Source organism: Aphelocoma coerulescens, chromosome 2, assembly GCF_041296385.1.
Source record: "Aphelocoma coerulescens isolate FSJ_1873_10779 chromosome 2, UR_Acoe_1.0, whole genome shotgun sequence".
In the NCBI taxonomy this organism is placed as follows: Eukaryota; Metazoa; Chordata; class Aves; order Passeriformes; family Corvidae; genus Aphelocoma; species Aphelocoma coerulescens.
In genome coordinates this window covers 92260885-92278832 of record NC_091015.1, presented here as the reverse complement: position 1 = coordinate 92278832, position 17948 = coordinate 92260885, and the positions used below count along the sequence as shown (strand labels likewise).

The 17948-nt window shown below is 38.2% G+C and overlaps 1 protein-coding gene across 2 annotated transcripts in view; it reads right to left on the bottom strand.

Annotated features, from left to right (window-relative positions):
* Window positions 1-778: 778 nt before the first annotated feature.
* CTNND2 (catenin delta 2) overlaps window positions 779-17948 on the bottom strand; it is a 658514-nt gene continuing 641344 nt past the window's right edge. For both annotated transcript variants that reach the window (XM_069004021.1, XM_069004022.1), the window contains 4 exons: window positions 14536-14662; window positions 9592-9723; window positions 2346-2419; window positions 779-1974 (listed from right to left, as the gene is read on the bottom strand). In XM_069004021.1, the coding sequence (XP_068860122.1) occupies window positions 1714-1974; window positions 2346-2419; window positions 9592-9723; window positions 14536-14662 (594 nt within the window). In that variant the 3' untranslated portion in view covers window positions 779-1713. The remainder of the gene's footprint in view (window positions 1975-2345; window positions 2420-9591; window positions 9724-14535; window positions 14663-17948) is intronic.

The window sequence follows — 17948 nt, the reverse complement described above, 5'->3', positions numbered from 1 at the left end:
AATGAAGAAATGCTTGTTTATTTTCCTTCCAGCGTTACAAGAGCTAAGATGAATACGCCAGTTCTTCTGGCCTCCTAGCCTATGTAGCTGTTCTTCCCTTTTTAAAGTAAAAAAAAAAAAAAATTCTCTGTCCCTTACATTTTTTAGAATTTCACTTTAAATGCACAGAAATGGTCTTTATTTTCATATCTGAGGAATGTGTTCTGGGTGTTGGGTTTTATTTTTGGTATGGGTTAAAATAAATGATTGTCCTAATGGTTCAAGAATTGGACCCTTCTGTAGTCTAAGGAGTTTGGAGAGTCCAGATTAAAGTCTCATAGGTCTTAGTTTTCCATTCCTTCAGGGAGATGGCAAGATCAAACTCTGCCTTCCTTGAGCACTTACTGGTTGGTGGCTGGAGAGTAATGAAATTTCCTCAAGAGAAGATCAAAAGATGCTATTTAAAGGAAATGGCACCTAAGGGTGATGGAGTTGGTGATACAAAATCAGCTACCCCTTCTTTTGTGAGCATGTGGCCTAGCAATGTTGAATTGCTATCGATGGTTACAGAAGTGAATAAGAGAAAGCACATACTGGAGTTTCCACTGTTTAAAAGAACTGAAAATCAAACAAAAATTGAAGCTTAACAAGGAGAACATTGGATGAAAAGAAGTCTTACACCACACAAACACACACACTCAAACACACGCACACGGAATACTATGCATACATGGACACACACGAGTAAGAATGTGTATTTGTATGGTAGGTTCTTGGAAATAGACATTCTTAGCAAATATGGATGACAGATCAATTGTAATTTATTTTCTTTTAACACTGTATCATCATAAAGAAAACTGGTATAAATGAAAAAAATCTATTTCAAATATCTACATCTAAAATTTTAGGCAGTGAAAAAGCACTTCGTTGACAAGGAGTGTGGAATGATGAATGTTAATTGTCAGAAACTGCTGAATGCCTTTTTTTTTAATTGCCACAAACAAATTCACATATCAGAACAAACAATACTGCTAAATATTCCTTTTTGTTTTTTTTGATTTTTTTTTTGATTTTTTTTTTGTTAAAACGCACCGGGGAAAAGAAAACAAAAAACTGGAAATTCATACATCTTTCAAAATTTGAAATTGAAGCAATATTTAGAACCATAGATGAAGAAACACTGTGGCATTGGTGTAATATACACAATGCACCTTTTTTTTTTTATCTGTAATGTACATCAAATACTTTACAACAATGCATTAACAAAAGGCAAGAAACATCTTGCTGTACAGAGGAAACCCCAAATGCAACTTGAAGCCTAGATTCACAATGAATGAGGATATTAAACAAAGTGTGAGAAGCTGTTCCCCATAAAGTATGTACGCTGCTCAGTAACTTGTGCTTAACTCTTGACCCAGATCCACTGTCATGTTCTTCCTCCGTCCTTCAGCCACGTTCAATATACAGCACCAAACTTTAGACTCTACAGGCCAACAGTAAAGTTGCCCCACACTGTAAAATATATATATGTATATATATATTTCTTTCTAATTACTCCCAGGTTTAGCTTTCGTATCTTTTAGCCTTCTAAAAAAATCTCATTATTTTTTCCATACTGGTCATCTTTGCCTTCCTATGGAACAGGCTTTAACAAACTAAATTTGCAGGAAAAAAAATGTCTTGTGGTATGCATGCACATGCACAGTTCCTGGAGCTTTTGTATCTGCCCAAGTCTCAAACCCAGGAGTCGGGAGAGGCTGGATAGTGGCTTGTTTCATAGTTAAGTTCACTATAGGGACGAGCAGCTGAGTAGAAGTCGACGTAGTTGCCAGTTGACTTTAGTCCCAGGTGCATGTTATATTCGCTTGCAGGTGGACGATGATGCACTTGGTCCTCAAAGAAGGACTCGTCATAGTTTCTTGTTGAATTCTGAAATGGCTGATATGGTTCATAATCTTTTCTGCTGGGCTCCTGTGGAACTGGCTGTGTTGAAACCTGGAAGATAGTAATGCCCACAGCTTGTTAGATACAACTTATTGTGGGCAACAGGATGGAAGAAGGAATAAATCTCTCAGGTGATCTTCCAAGTTTGGGCTCAATATTACAACTGCACAAAGGAGTGTAACTACTCTAGTTTCTAATTGTAGAACTGCTACCAGGGTGTAAAGTACCTTCAGGACCTCATTTCACATCACATATTCAAACACAGGTGTTTAATTTGAGCATAGGAGTAAAATTCTACATGAAGCAATCTGTTTATTTGTGATATTGTTTAATTTGTGATATTTTTCTTCCATTTCCATATACGATATTGCACCAGTTTTTGCCACCTGGAACAGTAGTTTTTTTTTAGTTTCTGTACTGACCTGGTTATGTTTGATATCTTCAGCAGGTGCACCATATGAATTCCTGTACAAAGTTGAGATTCCGGTGTTCTGAGCTGCAGAGAGAGAAAAGGAAGGAAAAAGCAGGTTTACCCAACATACCTCTTTGGCCTCAAAGTGAGTTCTAAAGGCTTCATTAAATACATCATACAATGCCTGTCTCCCCCACACCAAAGTTTTTCAAAACATCTGCAGACTTTTCCTCCCACTAAATGGTCATCTTCTTTGCTTTGGTGTACACACATGTTCTTGGTATACATTTATTAAAGGTAGCAGGCTCTATACCATGTTCATAACAATCTTGTGTACTTCATACATGAATCAACAAAATAATTTCATATACAGCTAGCATTCAATAATAAATTTCAGGTTATAGATGGGATTATGTAACACATGCAACAAACAGCAGTTGTAAATACTGAGATTAAGAAACATTTCAGTTCTTTCACTTCCGTTGGATGATGTGAATTATTAATCCTACAGTCATTTTGCTTTATCATGAAATTATTCAAACAAAAAGTGATTAAATGTAAGTGAAAAACAAGGTATGCAAAAATATATATAGTTATACTGAAGAGGTCTGGCCAAGACAGTTTCAAATCCATGACTGCCATCATTGCGGTCACTTTCTTCTCAGATGTCCTACTACTCAAATGCACAGACAAAACTGAGCTATCAGTTTGAAACTGGAAGTAATTCTAAATATAAGGAGGATAATACATAGTCTTGCAAAAATTTATTTCTGACCCTGTCCCAAAAAACCCCATAGGGAAAGCAAAGGATTTTCCTTGCAGAGCTGACTCCACCGATCCCTCTGATTTGGCAATGTAGCTGAAGCTTAGTTTACCAGTAGGACTTGAAAGACTGTAGTTACTTCTCATACTTGAAAGACTATGAAGGTAGCACTTTGTGTGGCTGCTGCACACTTTTCATGCATTATTAACTTTCCAGACATTCTAACCAATGACCGGATGCTGTTATGAGGGCTTTTACTATAAAAGAACAGGCCTGAAAGTAAAAATTGAGTAGTCGTGAATCAGAGTCATCAGTGGAACAGAAACATGTAGGTCACGACTTCTCTCAGGTCTCTGTGCAATGGTATAAAACCTGGAGGCACCAAGAGTGGCTTTTAATACCTTCACAACTCAAAACTTGTGAGGGCAAGCCTGAGCATCAGAGCTGAAAGCTGGATATGGGATCCATGACAGTCACATCACTAGGAAGAACCACGTTACTGAAGATGTAAGCACTCTTTCTTCCTTTGGCAATGTGCAAGCATGGACCTCTGCACGTAAAATTTCCTCTACCTTTCCCCCCACCACTGCACCCTTTCTGGAAAAAGGAAAGGAAAGGCATGGCCTTCAGCCAAAGCTGATTGGAATACACCAATTCTGATCTTCACATCTGCCATGGGTTCCATGCTGAGGGTATAATTTTTGTCAGTGTGATGCACTGGTCCATGTTGCTGCTTCACAGATCTCAGATGGTATTCTTAAAGATTTGCAGCATGTTTCTGAAAACAGGATAAAGACAGGGCTTATAGGATTGGTTGATGAGCTCTAACACCTGGAAAAAAACAACTTCTCACTTCATAACCATTAACTGATAGGGGTGAAACCCCTCTTGTTCCTTCAAAAGCTGGGTGCAATTACTAAAAAAGTGCAGAGTCCTGTGAAGGAAACAGAGAAAAGCCCTGGAGGTCTCCAAGTGCAGCATGACCCTTGTTTTTAAGGTGGGAAGAATATGAACTCTAGTGACAGATGCTGGTTGGGCTCCTCCAGTGTCAGATACTCTCAATTCCACCTGTATGCCAATAGTCTGCAACAGATAGAAACAGGTGAAATGATGTAAAGAAGTGCTTGAGCAATTTCCTTTGGTCATAAATGTTAGTGCGAAAGAGCTGATTTACAGAGGTTCTCACTGTTCAGGTTACAATTTGTCACTTAAGGGATTTTTCATACTTGGCTATTGTTTAAGTGGGTTTCTTTATATTCCAGCTGCAGCCTCTGCTGTAGCGTTTGAAAATACCCCTCCTGATGAGTCTTTAGTATTAGAGGAGTTCGCATCAGCACTGCTCTTTATGGTGCATCTCATGACAACACAACTCTCAGTACCACAACTGCCAGATCTTTCCTTGATACCACCTTTTTAATGCTGTTTTTCTGATTTTCTTGCTTGCTCCACAAAGTGCCAGAAGAAGTTTTGTTATACAATTCCTCTTGTCAAGATCTAAAGATACTCAGCATTTCAGATATCCATTTTGTGAAGTCCTAGTTCTTGAAAAAACATTAAAGTGACATTCGAAGTATTGGACTGTCAAAGATGGAGGAAGAACTTCTTGTAACCATTTAGTTTTTATGAATATATGTGCCAAGATAAGCGGGTTTGAAGTTTCATGCATGCAAGTTTCTAGTCATACATGACTGAACATATTGAATTCAGACAGGTCAATACTGTTCATGGTTGTTTGATATCAAGAGTAACAGACTAGTATGAGGTGCAACATCTGAGGGTATTATGAAGAATCTGATAAAAAATAGCAAACTGGACATGTGCTAATTTGTATGTTGTTACTTCAGGCAATCAGAGAGACATTAAAAGGGAGGTATGACCTTTCCATACAGATTTATAAAAAGGCATGTGGTACATATGTGCTGCTAACAGCCATGACTATTATAAGCCTAGAAATAATTCAGAGTTGGTGTGTAGCTGTCCAGTGCACTACTGTGACATTTGCACTGATGTGCTCACAAATGTCACATACCAGATTGAAGTTTTACGGTCTCCTGAATCACATATTCTGCAATGGAAAATGGACAGTTTCAGCTTATGAAAATAGCTGCAAGCTCTGTGTTGCTGATTTCACTGCAGTGATGGAGATACAAATTCACAAGTTTAAAGCAAAAAAAAAACCCTCAAACCCCTAGTAAATCTTTTCTTAATGCAACAAAACAATGAGACAGAAAATGCTGAAAATAAATGTCAAGAGTCCAAGAATAAGAAGTCTTGGCATAGGCTAGCTTGGAGGTTGAGGTAATGGTGATTCTGGAGGAAATGTAAATCAAGAAATGTAGCTGTTAACAATGAATGCAGCCCTGCTCCAGTACCTGCTTCTGAACATGAGGGGAACACCTTGGGAACTCCATTCCCACTCTGCTATGCTTCAGTGAGCAGCTGACTCTTGCTGTCCAAAAGCAGAGGACAAATATAAAAGAAAGCAGAGAATGAGCTAGATGAATGGACAGATATTGTGTGGTCAGTATCTGCTTTTTCCTGATAATATTGTATATGTACCATCAAAATAAAATTGTAAAACAGACAGAAGGAGAAGACAATGATTTTTTTTTCTTTTTAAAACATGGCATGAGAAGGGAAAAGAGTAAAAGGAGTAAAAGACAGAGATATTCCTGCCGCCACATTTCCTCACACAGATGTGAGAACTAGCTGAAGATTAAACTAATTGAGAAGTGATCCATGTGTGTGTTTATGTGCATATTTTATGCAGTCTCTAAATGTCAGTACATGATAACACTGAAGAGGCACTTTCTGGTAGGCAAAATTGTGAGCATTCTAAAATGAGTACTATGATCAATCTGCAGTATTTTGTGGTTGAATTGCATAAAGAACATTATAGAAAAATACCTTTCTTTCTCCCTTCTGTTCAGTCTTCTAGGTGATACTGATTAAAAAAAAGTCACATAGTTCCCCATAGCAGTTTTCCTTAAAGCTGACAACAGCTTTGAAAATTATGTTACTCAGTGGTTTATGTGACAAAGATGTCATTGACCAAATTCATCCCCATATATCCCAGTCACTTGATTCATGGTTTAACACTCAACTTTCAGATCTTGGAAGTACTTATTCTGAACGCATTTACAGACATTTTGGAATAACAAGATGCTAGCCTTCTGCCCTCAGGAACACCAACTGATAACAAGAAAGGACAGCTCAGCTGGACAGGTAGTCATCCTCAGCTGGTATCACACAACCTGCTCTTCTGCTATAAGCAGCAGGTCTCCATTTAAAAAAATTTAGCTCAAGACAGGACAGGAAAATGCTTCTATACCTGTCACTACCACTTCCACCTTCCTGCATGGTGAAAAATGAGGTAAGGGCATGAGAAAAGATTACAGTGCATTTTGGTTTCTGAAAGTAATAACAATAAGCCTGAGCACCTGTAACACCTAATGATTATTTTTTTGTGTGTTTTGAATGTGCATGGACTTGCCAGTAAGTTTAAATAACAAAAGTATTGATGATTGATTCTTTACAACCAAAGGAAAAATAAATTAATTAGAAGTTTTTTCTGCTGCTGGAAGAGAAGACACAGCGTGTAGACTATGATGCACATATTAGTTCAGTGAGGGAACTAAGAAAGTAAAAGAAACCTCAAAGAAGGAGTCCCATGATAGCACACAGAAACCCTATCTTCTCTGTTCTGAAGGAAACACCATGGCACATAAATAACATTATCATATGCACTTACAGTTCCCATTTACTTAAACTGAATATAATAGTTTTTGTCTTAAAAATATACTTCAGGTGACGAACTTTTATTATTGGTTATTATTTTCTACAGAGAGAGGAAAATGGACAGTAAATATAAAAGGCATCATAAACCTGTGAAGAGGGCAATGAGAACTTTGATATTGTGCCTCTATTTTTTTAGCTATCCTTGTGAAATCAATGTAGGTTATCATCTTCAGCCAAACTGTTTACTTCATAGATTCTCCATTTTCCCCAGAGCTTTCCTGACAAATCCTCAGGATGGCAGGAAGCCAACATTCCTACTTCGAAAATCCATCAAAAAACCTTCATTTGAGTCCCAGCCCAAAGGTCATAAAATTTTTGAACTATAAACTGAGAAGAGCTTTGGAGAAGAGCGTGGAGACAGTCGTGGATAAATTGGGACTACAGCTGTCACATAGTTTTACACGCTGTGTAAAATCCGTAAGTCAAAGAAACCTTTGTGTAATACATCAGCTTGGCACAAAAGAAGAAGAGCAGATCAAAATATGTGTACGCCAGGTGGAACCTGAGAAAACATTAATCTGAAGTCCTATCCAAGTGGATGTACCAGCTGCACTGCACTGCCTGATGCACAAAATGAAACACAGGCATCGCAAGAAACTTGCTACATGAACTTGTACTAAAGTGAAGTCAAAATGTCTCACAAAGTCACAAATACTGATTTATATCTTTTTTTAAATCAAAAATTTATTATTTAATGAGCTACAATTATGTTACACAGATTCCATGTTGAATGTTGATGAACAAAACTCCTTCTGTCATTTTCTTTTGCTCTTATAATGGTGCTTAATTTGAGCTTAGACCAAACGTGCAGAGATTTGGTGATCTGAAAAAGAGAAAGTTACTTGTTAATTCCATATTTATTTGTACATTGGTCATGTAAGACTGTGAAATATATTACACTTTTTGATTTGAATTAGTTTGATTTTTTTTCCTCACTGAGCTCAGGAGCTGGAAAGACAGTTGATAGCTGAGCATGATGCCGAGAGTTTCAAGTTTCCTTACTAAAAGCCCACCCAAATAATTAGTAGAAATAGACAAAATACAAGACAATATTAGAGGAAAACACAATGCAAAAATCAAAGTGGAGCAAAGCTTGCTGAGGCAGTACAAACCTCACAATCTGAAAATTATATTGGAAGAGAAGGGAAATAAGGGAAGTAGGAATGGGAGAAGAAAAACACCACAGTAAAAAAGACAATGAAAAAGGACGTGGAAAAAGAAAAGCCCATTTTTTTAATGTGCAGAGAGAGACAAGACTATCTGTGAGGAAACACGGATTTTCAGCATGGAGACACTGTATTTTGGTCAACTTTCTGAAATAATTTGCTAGTCTGAATTTACAGATACAGTTAGAATAAAATACTACTGTTTCTGCCTTTTCCTTTTCAGCCTGATGCTCTTAATCCTGAGATTCCCCCATTATGGCTCCTTGACAAATGGCTGAAAAAACTTCAGTCCTGACCTTCACAATCAGCCAACTAAAGACCACTGAAGTGTTTTACAGAATCACCTCGTGCAGGGACTACAAAACACTCAAAACATTACAGATACATAAAATGCAGTACCTTGACTGAATCTTCTGCACTCTCCCATAGTACCCAACAGAAGTCCTTCAGGACACTCCTAATTTCTGTGGTTTCCAAATGCTCTTGAGCGACATTCTTCTCTTCAGACTTTCACCTTCAGGCTAATTAATGTTCTGTATTGCATTTTCACATGAGTTCCAAGGCTGGTCTTTAGGTTTTGAGTACATAATCACATATAACATAGTAGATACAGTGTGAGCATCTTCATACCCTGAATACAGTCCTGAAAGATGGATCTTATGGATGGATTGATGCTGAGCCACCATGTTCCTGGAAAGCAACTCATTCTGCCTCTGAGCAAGACCTCTGCAGAGGGCATGGGAGAAGGTAACAGGCATTGAAAAAGTGAAGAGTGACTTCTCACTGCAATTTCTTGCCTGCCCAGAGGCAGCATTTGGAGAAGAGGAGAGTGTGATGCTTGGCACTATATAAACATGACAAAAAGTTCAAAAATGGTTATATAAGCCTGTACAATGGTGATGGAGACCAACATGTATTTTGCTAGAGAATTCATGAAGAGATACAGCACTGGGAAAAGCACTCAAAATTTCCTAATTACTGAAATGCTAAGAGATCAATGAGCTCACTGGGGAAGAGAGGCCTTCAAAGAAACCTGCAACAGATGCCACAACATACAGAGAAAATTACTGCATTTAAATCAGCCCAGCTGAGAAAGTAACATGGATAAACTTAACAAACAACCACAAATTTCCTATGAATACTGACATACAAAATAAGTTAACTGATCCTGGAGAGCATTCTCTGCAAAAGACAGGTGTTAGGGATCACTGCACATGCTCAAATATACCAGTTAATTCAAAGTGATCAACCAACTTCCTTCTGAAATGAAAACAAATGTAAAATTGCAAAAGACATGCAGAATTGGATTCAGAGCCTTTCTTCTGTAAAGAACCATGGTGTTCACAAATTTTCACACAGCGTTGTATTCATTCAAATATATCTTCAGTTGTATTTCTCAAGGTGGCTAAAACTTGGGAATTAACCAAAGCAGGTTGACTCTTTTACACAGTGCAAAGCCCAGCCAATCCTCTAAAATCTGCGTTCTACCACAGCTGTTTTTTACATATGCCATGCAAGCAAAATCTCACCTGTCATGGTGTCTTTCCTAGAAGTGTGTTCTCCTTTATTTCCATGATAAGTGGCGTTAGTTCCAGTTGATTCATAGTCTGTTTTTCTTTCTTTTAGGCTGATCATTTCCCGAGGTGAGGCTGGGGCACTTGCTAGATAACAAAAATGTTGGTTTTTTTTTTTTTTAATCATATATGACTGAATATAGGGTCTAACTCTTGGGTAAGCGTTTCAGTAAAGTTTATATCTGTTAGTTTTCTAACATGAAGCTGATGAAGAAATACTACCACATTATGGAGGAAAAGAAAATATGGTGCTATTTCAAGGGAAAGGCAAATGTATTTATTGGACAATCAACTGCAAACATAATTTTATTTCTGAATATTTAATTTTCTTTTACTTACATCCAACATGTAAGATGATCACTATTAAAAAAAAAAGTACAACAATATTTTTTTTCCCTTTGCTTTTCAGTTTCTTTAGCTTGTCAGAACTTTCTGGTATGGGCACTTCAGTTTTTTCCTCAAAACGGTCACTTTATTTCCATTGAAAACAAACACTGACTGTTAACTTAGAGCTGTGTGGAAAAACCCTAATAAAATGGTTTCTCCCCTTTTCTCTTGAAAATAAACAAACCAATTAAATTATTCTGATGGAAAAGGGAGGAAAAGAAAGCCTTTTTTTTGCCTTAGAAAACATATCCCAAAAATGCATAACACTTAAAGGTAACTCATATAATTTCTCTGTCTTTAAGTATCTGTATGTGTGAACAGCTGCCATTAAAGCAAAACTGCTACTTTAAGCTTTAATTTTTATTAAAACTAAATCCCTCATCACCTATACTCATGGAAAGGCTAAAAGGAGGAAAGTACAGCTGATGAAAGAGAGAACTGGGTTTTACAGTCGAGTTTCACACACTGGAGAATGTGAAGGTGATCACTGACACTGATCATGAAAACCTTAGAGCTTGCAATGTTTAGGAAAAGGAGAAAAGCAAATGAAAAAATAATGGCTTTCAAGTAAACTGACTTAAGTTTACTTAGGTAAACGTAGGTGTTAAGTTTATGTAGGTGTTGGTAGATAAAGTGCACTTTTCCTGTTGTGGAGAGCAGGAGAAGGAACACAGGGTGAGTGGCAGAGCCCCCCAGAGCCTCATAAGGGCACAGTGGTACAAAAATTACTGAAGTGCTGGTGCTTACCCCCACCACACAGTCCCCTGCCTCCACCCAGGTATTTGATATGTCAAAAGAAGCTCAAAAGCATTAACGATGCCTTTGTTTAAAACCAAGGAAAAGAAAAAACCCTAAAATGTAATGCAAACTCTTTGTGAAGCTTGACCTTGAGGCATATCTTTCAGCATCTCTAAATTACGTTACATATTTTGATTAAGCAACAGTGAAGCAATGGCACTTTACTACGGAGTAGGGAAGCACGAGTGATGTTGAATTCTGCTTCGATTGGTTTTGCTGGCCCTTGCCTCTGAATTTACAGAGCAAATGTAGGACAGATGTTCTCTCTTATGAAGCCATTAGAATAAGGGATTGCTTTTAAACTGTTTGTCAATAGTGATGTAAATCTAAATCTGATAATCCGGCAGATATAAAGAAACATGACGTTAAACTACCAAATCAGCTAATGGCAGCTTGAGTCTAATGGGGAGCAGGCCAGAACACAAACCTTGAAAAAGCTGCTAGCAGAGAGACACATTTTGTTTCACATATTCTGGTAATGGTTATAAACACTGCTGTTTTGAACAAAATTGACTGATACAGACAAAACCATCTCTCTCTGTTCTCTGTGGGAATTCTCTCTCTCTTCCCGTGAGAGGAAAACGACATTCTGGCAAGTGTTAAAATGCAGAAGCACCCTCTTTCAGAGTTTTTACTGGAAGCAAACATGAAGTCATTGATTGATACAGGACACAGAAAAGAATACAGCTCTCCACACTAGTTGGAGTCTGTTATCACCCAGTCCTAGGGATGGATGGGACGGTGTGAGTTCATTTACTTCAACTCTTACCCCAAGGTAGGATCCAGAACACCAATATAATTCTTGACAGATTTTAATCTGAAACTAAAGATCTCTAATGACAGAGATCACATAACTGCTCCAAGCAGTCTGCTCCTGTGCTTTCCTTCCCCACTGCTAGGAAATGTTCCCTGATGTCTAGCCTGACTCCTTTCTGCTCATTATTTTCATCTGTCTGCTATGAAAGCAGAAAAAGTTCACACCGTTCCTCTTCACGGCTGGCTGTTACATGCTTGAAGACTTGGTGTGTACCTCTTCCCACTGTCTCCATCTCATATCTCTTTTACTTGAGTTAAACAATCACAGTTCGTTCAGTATATTCTCATATCCTGATTTTCCCACCTTCCAATTTATGTGTGCAACTGAAAAAAATCCCCAAATAATTTCTAAAGAACTTTCATCTATCCAGACATTCTCATTACAATTTATTTTTAAAGTATTGGATATTTTTTTTTTCCTCTGAACATTACTTCCAATCTCTCAGGATCACTTTGAATTTCAATAATGCCCTTCAAAGAACATGAGTTTCTCCCATGTTTATTGTCACCCACAAAGGTAATAGGTAACTTTTATTATCCATATTATCTGGGTCATTACTAAAACCACAGAAGAGCACTGGACCCAGGCAAAGCTCCAAGCAAACCTTTCTTCCATTTTGGCAATAAACAATACCCGTGCCTTGTGAATGGTTTTCAGTAAGTTTTTTATTTACCACACAGGATGTTTCCTGAACTGTTTCCTAGCTTGCCTTAGCTTGTCCATAAAAATGTTGTGTGCAAGATTCTTACTGATTATAGGATATTGTACATACTGACTTTTCTTTCCACAAAGTGCTTTGACTGTGTTGTAGCCTGAATTCAGATGGATTTAATAAGAGCAAATGGTATTAAACCAATGCTTGCATTTGATATGGATACTACCAGACACACAGCAACTTACTTATGTAGAAATAGATACCACTAGAGTTAAATAATATCTTATGTTCCTACTGCCTTTGAGGTGCTCAGGTTGTGATTATTTGTTCCAGCAATTTTTGAGACTGACATTGAGCTGACCCATGTGTAATGACATGGGCTCTTCTTCCTTCAGAAACAGCCACTATTATTTGTCCTTTTCCAGTCTTAAGATAACTGATGATGGCAGGAAAATTTCATCCAAAATTTAGACTAACAGAAGTGAGAAGATGGTTCTGGCAAGAGACAGAACTAAGATCTCAGGGCCAGACATTTCAAGTACCTTGCACTTACAGTCAAAATGAGATTTTGGAGAAGAAAAAAAGGAACAAGAGCCCTTTATGGACTTGTGTAATGGCAGATTTTAAAAACAGAACAGCAGCTCTCACTATACTTCTGGCTACATTTTCACATCTCCTCACTCGTTGTTCTGCAGGACTAAGATGCAGCTTCTAGATAAATAACAAAGCAATTTTTTAAAAACCAAACTACGGCATAATGGTAATGGCAATCATAAATTCCACCAACTTTAATCCTAATCTCTTGGTGTACTTATGAGATGACAGCATTTGTTGATTGAACAAGTAGCAGAAAGGCCACTGAAAGACTAACATTGCACTCTGTTTATCTTGAAAGCTTTTCACTAGGAATGGCTTTATCTAATGAAGGTATGTTCCACCTTACAATAAATTGAGGGGAAGATTACTTGATTTCTGAATAGAAACATTAATTTACACTACGACGTAAGTTGAGATACTCACCTTATTTCATTGTGCAGATCATACAGAATTGATAATAGCTGGTGTAAACACACTATGAATATTACAGGAAGACCTGCAGTCAAATCTGGGAAACTTACATATGCATATGTATACACACATACCCAGAATAATACCTGACAAAAAAGTAATGTGGGTGTCATAGGTTAGCAAACTTAGTCCTGGAAGCGATGTCCTTGCTAAGGGGTGCTTACAGCTCCCTCTGGGACCTGACAGAACCTATCAGCTGGCCAGTTTGAATATGGACAATTCTTTAAGCCACTTAAAGTTGTGACCATCTCTGTGATCCACATTTAAGAATAGACAAACTCCCCCCAGGCTCTCTCTCGTTTCCGGCGCTGGCACAGGTGGCTGCAGGCCCTGTGTGGGGGCCAGCGGGCCCAGCCCAGGCCCTGCTTGGGCCAGGCTGGGCCGGGCCACGGCCATCCTGGAGCCATGGGCCTGTTCCAGCCATGGAACCCCCCCTACTGCCTCGCCGTGGGCAGCCGGAGCGGCTCGGCTCTCCCCCCCTCTCCACTTCGATAAGAAAAATTCAACATTCCAGCTGCAAAGCTGCAAGGCCGAGGTGAGATTAACCCTTTTATTGCTGTGAAGAGCTGAAAACCTGAGGGAAGGTGGGGGGAGGAGGAGAGTTCTGAAGGTGGTATAATTTTTTTTTTCTCCTTCTTTTAGGTCTGTTAATAAACTTCTTTATATTCTTTCAAGTTTGGTGCCTGCTTTGCATTTCTCCTAATTCTTATCTCACAGAAGATAAACAGTAATGAGTATTTTAGACCAAACCACTACACTAAATTGGTGTTTCCGCCCGGTTACAAACCCAACCCGCGACAGTGGGTCTTTACACTTCTGCTAAGTGTGCAAAATGGTCACAAACTACGTAGTAGCTTTCATGACTAGCAAAGTGAGTAACAGAATTTCCTGGTGCTATTAATGGACACCATTGCCCTGAGATCTAGTCAGGTAAGCCCCACCAGGAAAACACTTTGGGAGAATTCATGACAAAAAGTTATGGAATAATCTTTCTTTTGTAAAACTTTACCAGGTGCTAATAAAAAAAATTAAAATCCTGTTTTGAGGAGACAATTTGGTGACAGTAAGGAATACACTTTGTGCCCTTCCACCACAGTTAACAACAAATCCAGATATCAAGGAAAATGATGGTGATGGATTGATTACCTCCACCTTTGCTTCGGGCTGGCCTTACCTGAGCGGTTGTTCGGAGACATGCGCACGGGAGAGATGGAGGGCGTGCGGGATGAAGAGTACGGTCTTTGCCGATCCCGTTCTATTGTTGACGATGAGGCGACGAAGTGATACTGTGACCATCCATCCTGCAACACCAAGCATCGCGACAACGGTCACTGAAAATGCCACACAGTTCCCTGCTTGAAGCAGAGTATTTTTGTCTGGTGTTTTCACTACGGATACACCAGTAGGCTCCTGTCTTCTTCCTGCCACTGGGTGGTAAATATAGTTAGTGGTGCAGGACAGGATGTGCTGACTGTACTGACACAGCAAGATTAAAAATATATGTAGAAAGTTCTATAAAATAACACATCTCGAAAAGATTCAAATAATTAACAGTGTTTTAGGCTATTTGTTTAATAGTTCTGTCTTTTTTTCCACACCTCTATTTTCAAATTGGAAATGGCATTTTGGCTTGAAATGTGTTCCATTTTATAGGGAGGTTTTGGAGTAAGTAGATAGGGAAGATTACCAGAGTGCACATCTATTTAGCTTAGTTATACTAACTGCCCTTTTGTTCACACGAGAGAAAAAGAATCAATGCATTTTCCTTGTTGCAGTCTTCTCCAAGGCGTACAGAAAGAAATTCTATTCCTTATATTTAAAACTGTGTTAATGGTGACATATTAAAAAAACCCAACAAAGTAATACAAATACTAGAAATAGCTAGTTCAAAGATAAAAAAAGGAAAGTTTAAATAATTCATCTTTTATTCCTGCACCCTAACATAATGCAATAATCCAAAATAATGTATTTCACATTTTTAAAACCATATTACATATAGTCTGAAACTATTATGAGAGCATAAACTGATTCTTGATAGCGTTCTTATTAAATGACAGTATTGATAGATTGCAACTGTCTTTATCAGTGCTTAGTGTTAAATCTAAATCAGTAGCATTGAGATTTCCCAGTCTGACACAGTTTTAAAATGCCTGCTTTCTGTTGAGTTCAGTGGAAATTGCATCAAGCACCATGTGCTAAACAAAAGTTTTGCAGTGAAATGCTGATTAAAAATAAACACAATAAAATATGGCCAAAGACCAATTGGAATTTTCCTTTTGCTTACAAAAGAATAATTCACTGTTGGGGTAGTAAAGAACATTCCCACCACTAACTCAGCAACTCCAGACATCCAGCAATGAATCCCACCCCTTCCCGTGCTCTGCCTTTGCTCAAGATATCTCTCTAACTTCATTCCATCCACAGAAACCATGGGCACCTGGCTCTCCAAAGAGAAGGTGGCTTGAAAATCTCCTTTCCACAAAACTCTTAGGAAAGAGAACTCAGCAAGACTGTGACACAGCAGGAAGAAAGAAGATACTCATACTTCTTGTAGAGGGAAACGCTGTACACAACTTAGGACAGACACAGGTGACACCTAACTACAGGTGCCCAACACCTGTACTCCTCATGTAAGGCATTTGTACAAACAGGGGTGTATCAGCTGCAATTTCAAAGACAAAAATGAGGAAGAGTGAAATCTGGGCTACGGCTTTTACAGTACAGTCAGGACTTTCCCTGGAGCCAATACTGATGGTTTGTCCTCTATCACACGTTTAGGACACTTCACTGAACTGCACCTCGTATTTATTCACAGTCATATAAGAAAACACAAGAGAGAAATCTAGTTAATTAATAAAAAATAGTAAGAATAACTTGAAAAAAGAAATACTTGATCTTTAATACCACTTGCTTAAACCAGAATTTTCTATATATAATCTTTCCAATCTATATCCAGTCTCCAAAAATCAGTTTCTACACAAGCCACATCCTCCCAGCTAGAGGGAGGATTCATGAGAAAGAAGAAAAACATCTCTGAAGTCCTAACTTCCTAAATCAAATTGGAAATTACTATACATAATATGTACATTCATATAAAACACATGTATTTTTAAAGAAGACATAAGAGTTCATAGTTATAATGAATAGCTTAAGTCCAATAATCCTATGCAAGCATCAAGACTACAAGTGACATATAATAGCATTAATTTTTTATCTCTGGTTAACAATAACTTGTGCAGTGATTTCTCTATTACAAAACTGAAGGAGCAAACATGTGAGAAGCCCATGCCTTTATCCTGATGAAGAAAAATGGTTTCCTTCTTTCTCCTTCTCTGGGGTCAGAATTCCTTACCAGAAAGGTGACTATATCTCATTCTGTTGTAGTTTTCTGACTATTTATTTTCTTTTAAACAGACTGAAGAAGGGTAAGATATGAAGAAGACAGACTTTAGATCTGACAAAAGGAAAAGGGATGCACTATTTATTACTCTCTGTCTGCAAAAGTAAGAGACATCAACCATGTTTACACAGAGCAAGTTAGAAATGCTTCCAGTTTTGTGGATCGTGATACATTCATGGCCAAGTACATTCTCTGTTTGCACTCTCGCTTCCCTCAAGTAAAACCCTGGCATATGGTTCAGAAAAAAGTGACGAGAATCTTCCCCTAAGTCTTTCTTCCTGTTGTCCATTCCATCTGTATTGTATATATTAATACTTGCAGCCTGGTTCTGACAGGAAGTGGATGAAATAAATCCCTGACACCTGCCCTGTGCCATGGACATTGCAGGAATAGCACATGGCACCAGTTCTGCTGTGCAGGATATCAACAGGTACTTTGTCAATGTTGCTTCCTCAGACACAGCACTGCAAGGTGCCTGAGCGGGAAGGAGCTCTGTTTGGGGTGCTGGCACTAGCAGTCTTGTCTGCAGCAGATGTTTTCCCTTCTTCTCTTCCCTGCAAATTTTCATTTTTCTCTCTGGTGACAGTAGTGCTTATAATGAGGTCTTCAAATAAATTCTGCTACAAACTCTCAAGCTGGCAAGCCAAATAAGCTCAGTTAGACAAGTGAGGCAAACAATAGACTCTGAGACAAGTATTGTAGTGACTTGGCAATAGTTTTGACTAAACAAGGCATACTCCTATCACTGTATGACAACTTTCATAGTGTTTTTCAACAGATTGAGGGCAGCTCCCAGACCTCACAGTATTTCAAAACCCTAATACTTTTAAGTCATCTATCTTTAGCTCCCTTCTGCTGCAAGGAATAAGGTTCTTTCCTTGTAAAGGTAAATAGTTTGTAAAAAATTTATTAAAACTATCCCCATCAACAATTCCAAAAGCTATTAGTGTTAAATATTGAAACTAATTTTTAAGAGCCTAAAGGGGGTATTTTCAATTTAATGGCTAGATAAATACCACCTGACATGATGGCTGCTTTCATTAGTTTGTTTCAGGTCTACTGCCTGTAATGAAATTTAATTAAATTGATTTGGGTACTTAAAGGTACAGTATACAGCAGTCCCCTGCAGAGAAGAAAGCTAACTCAAGACCAAAGTATGTGAGACTGAATTTAAGAAACCAATTTAC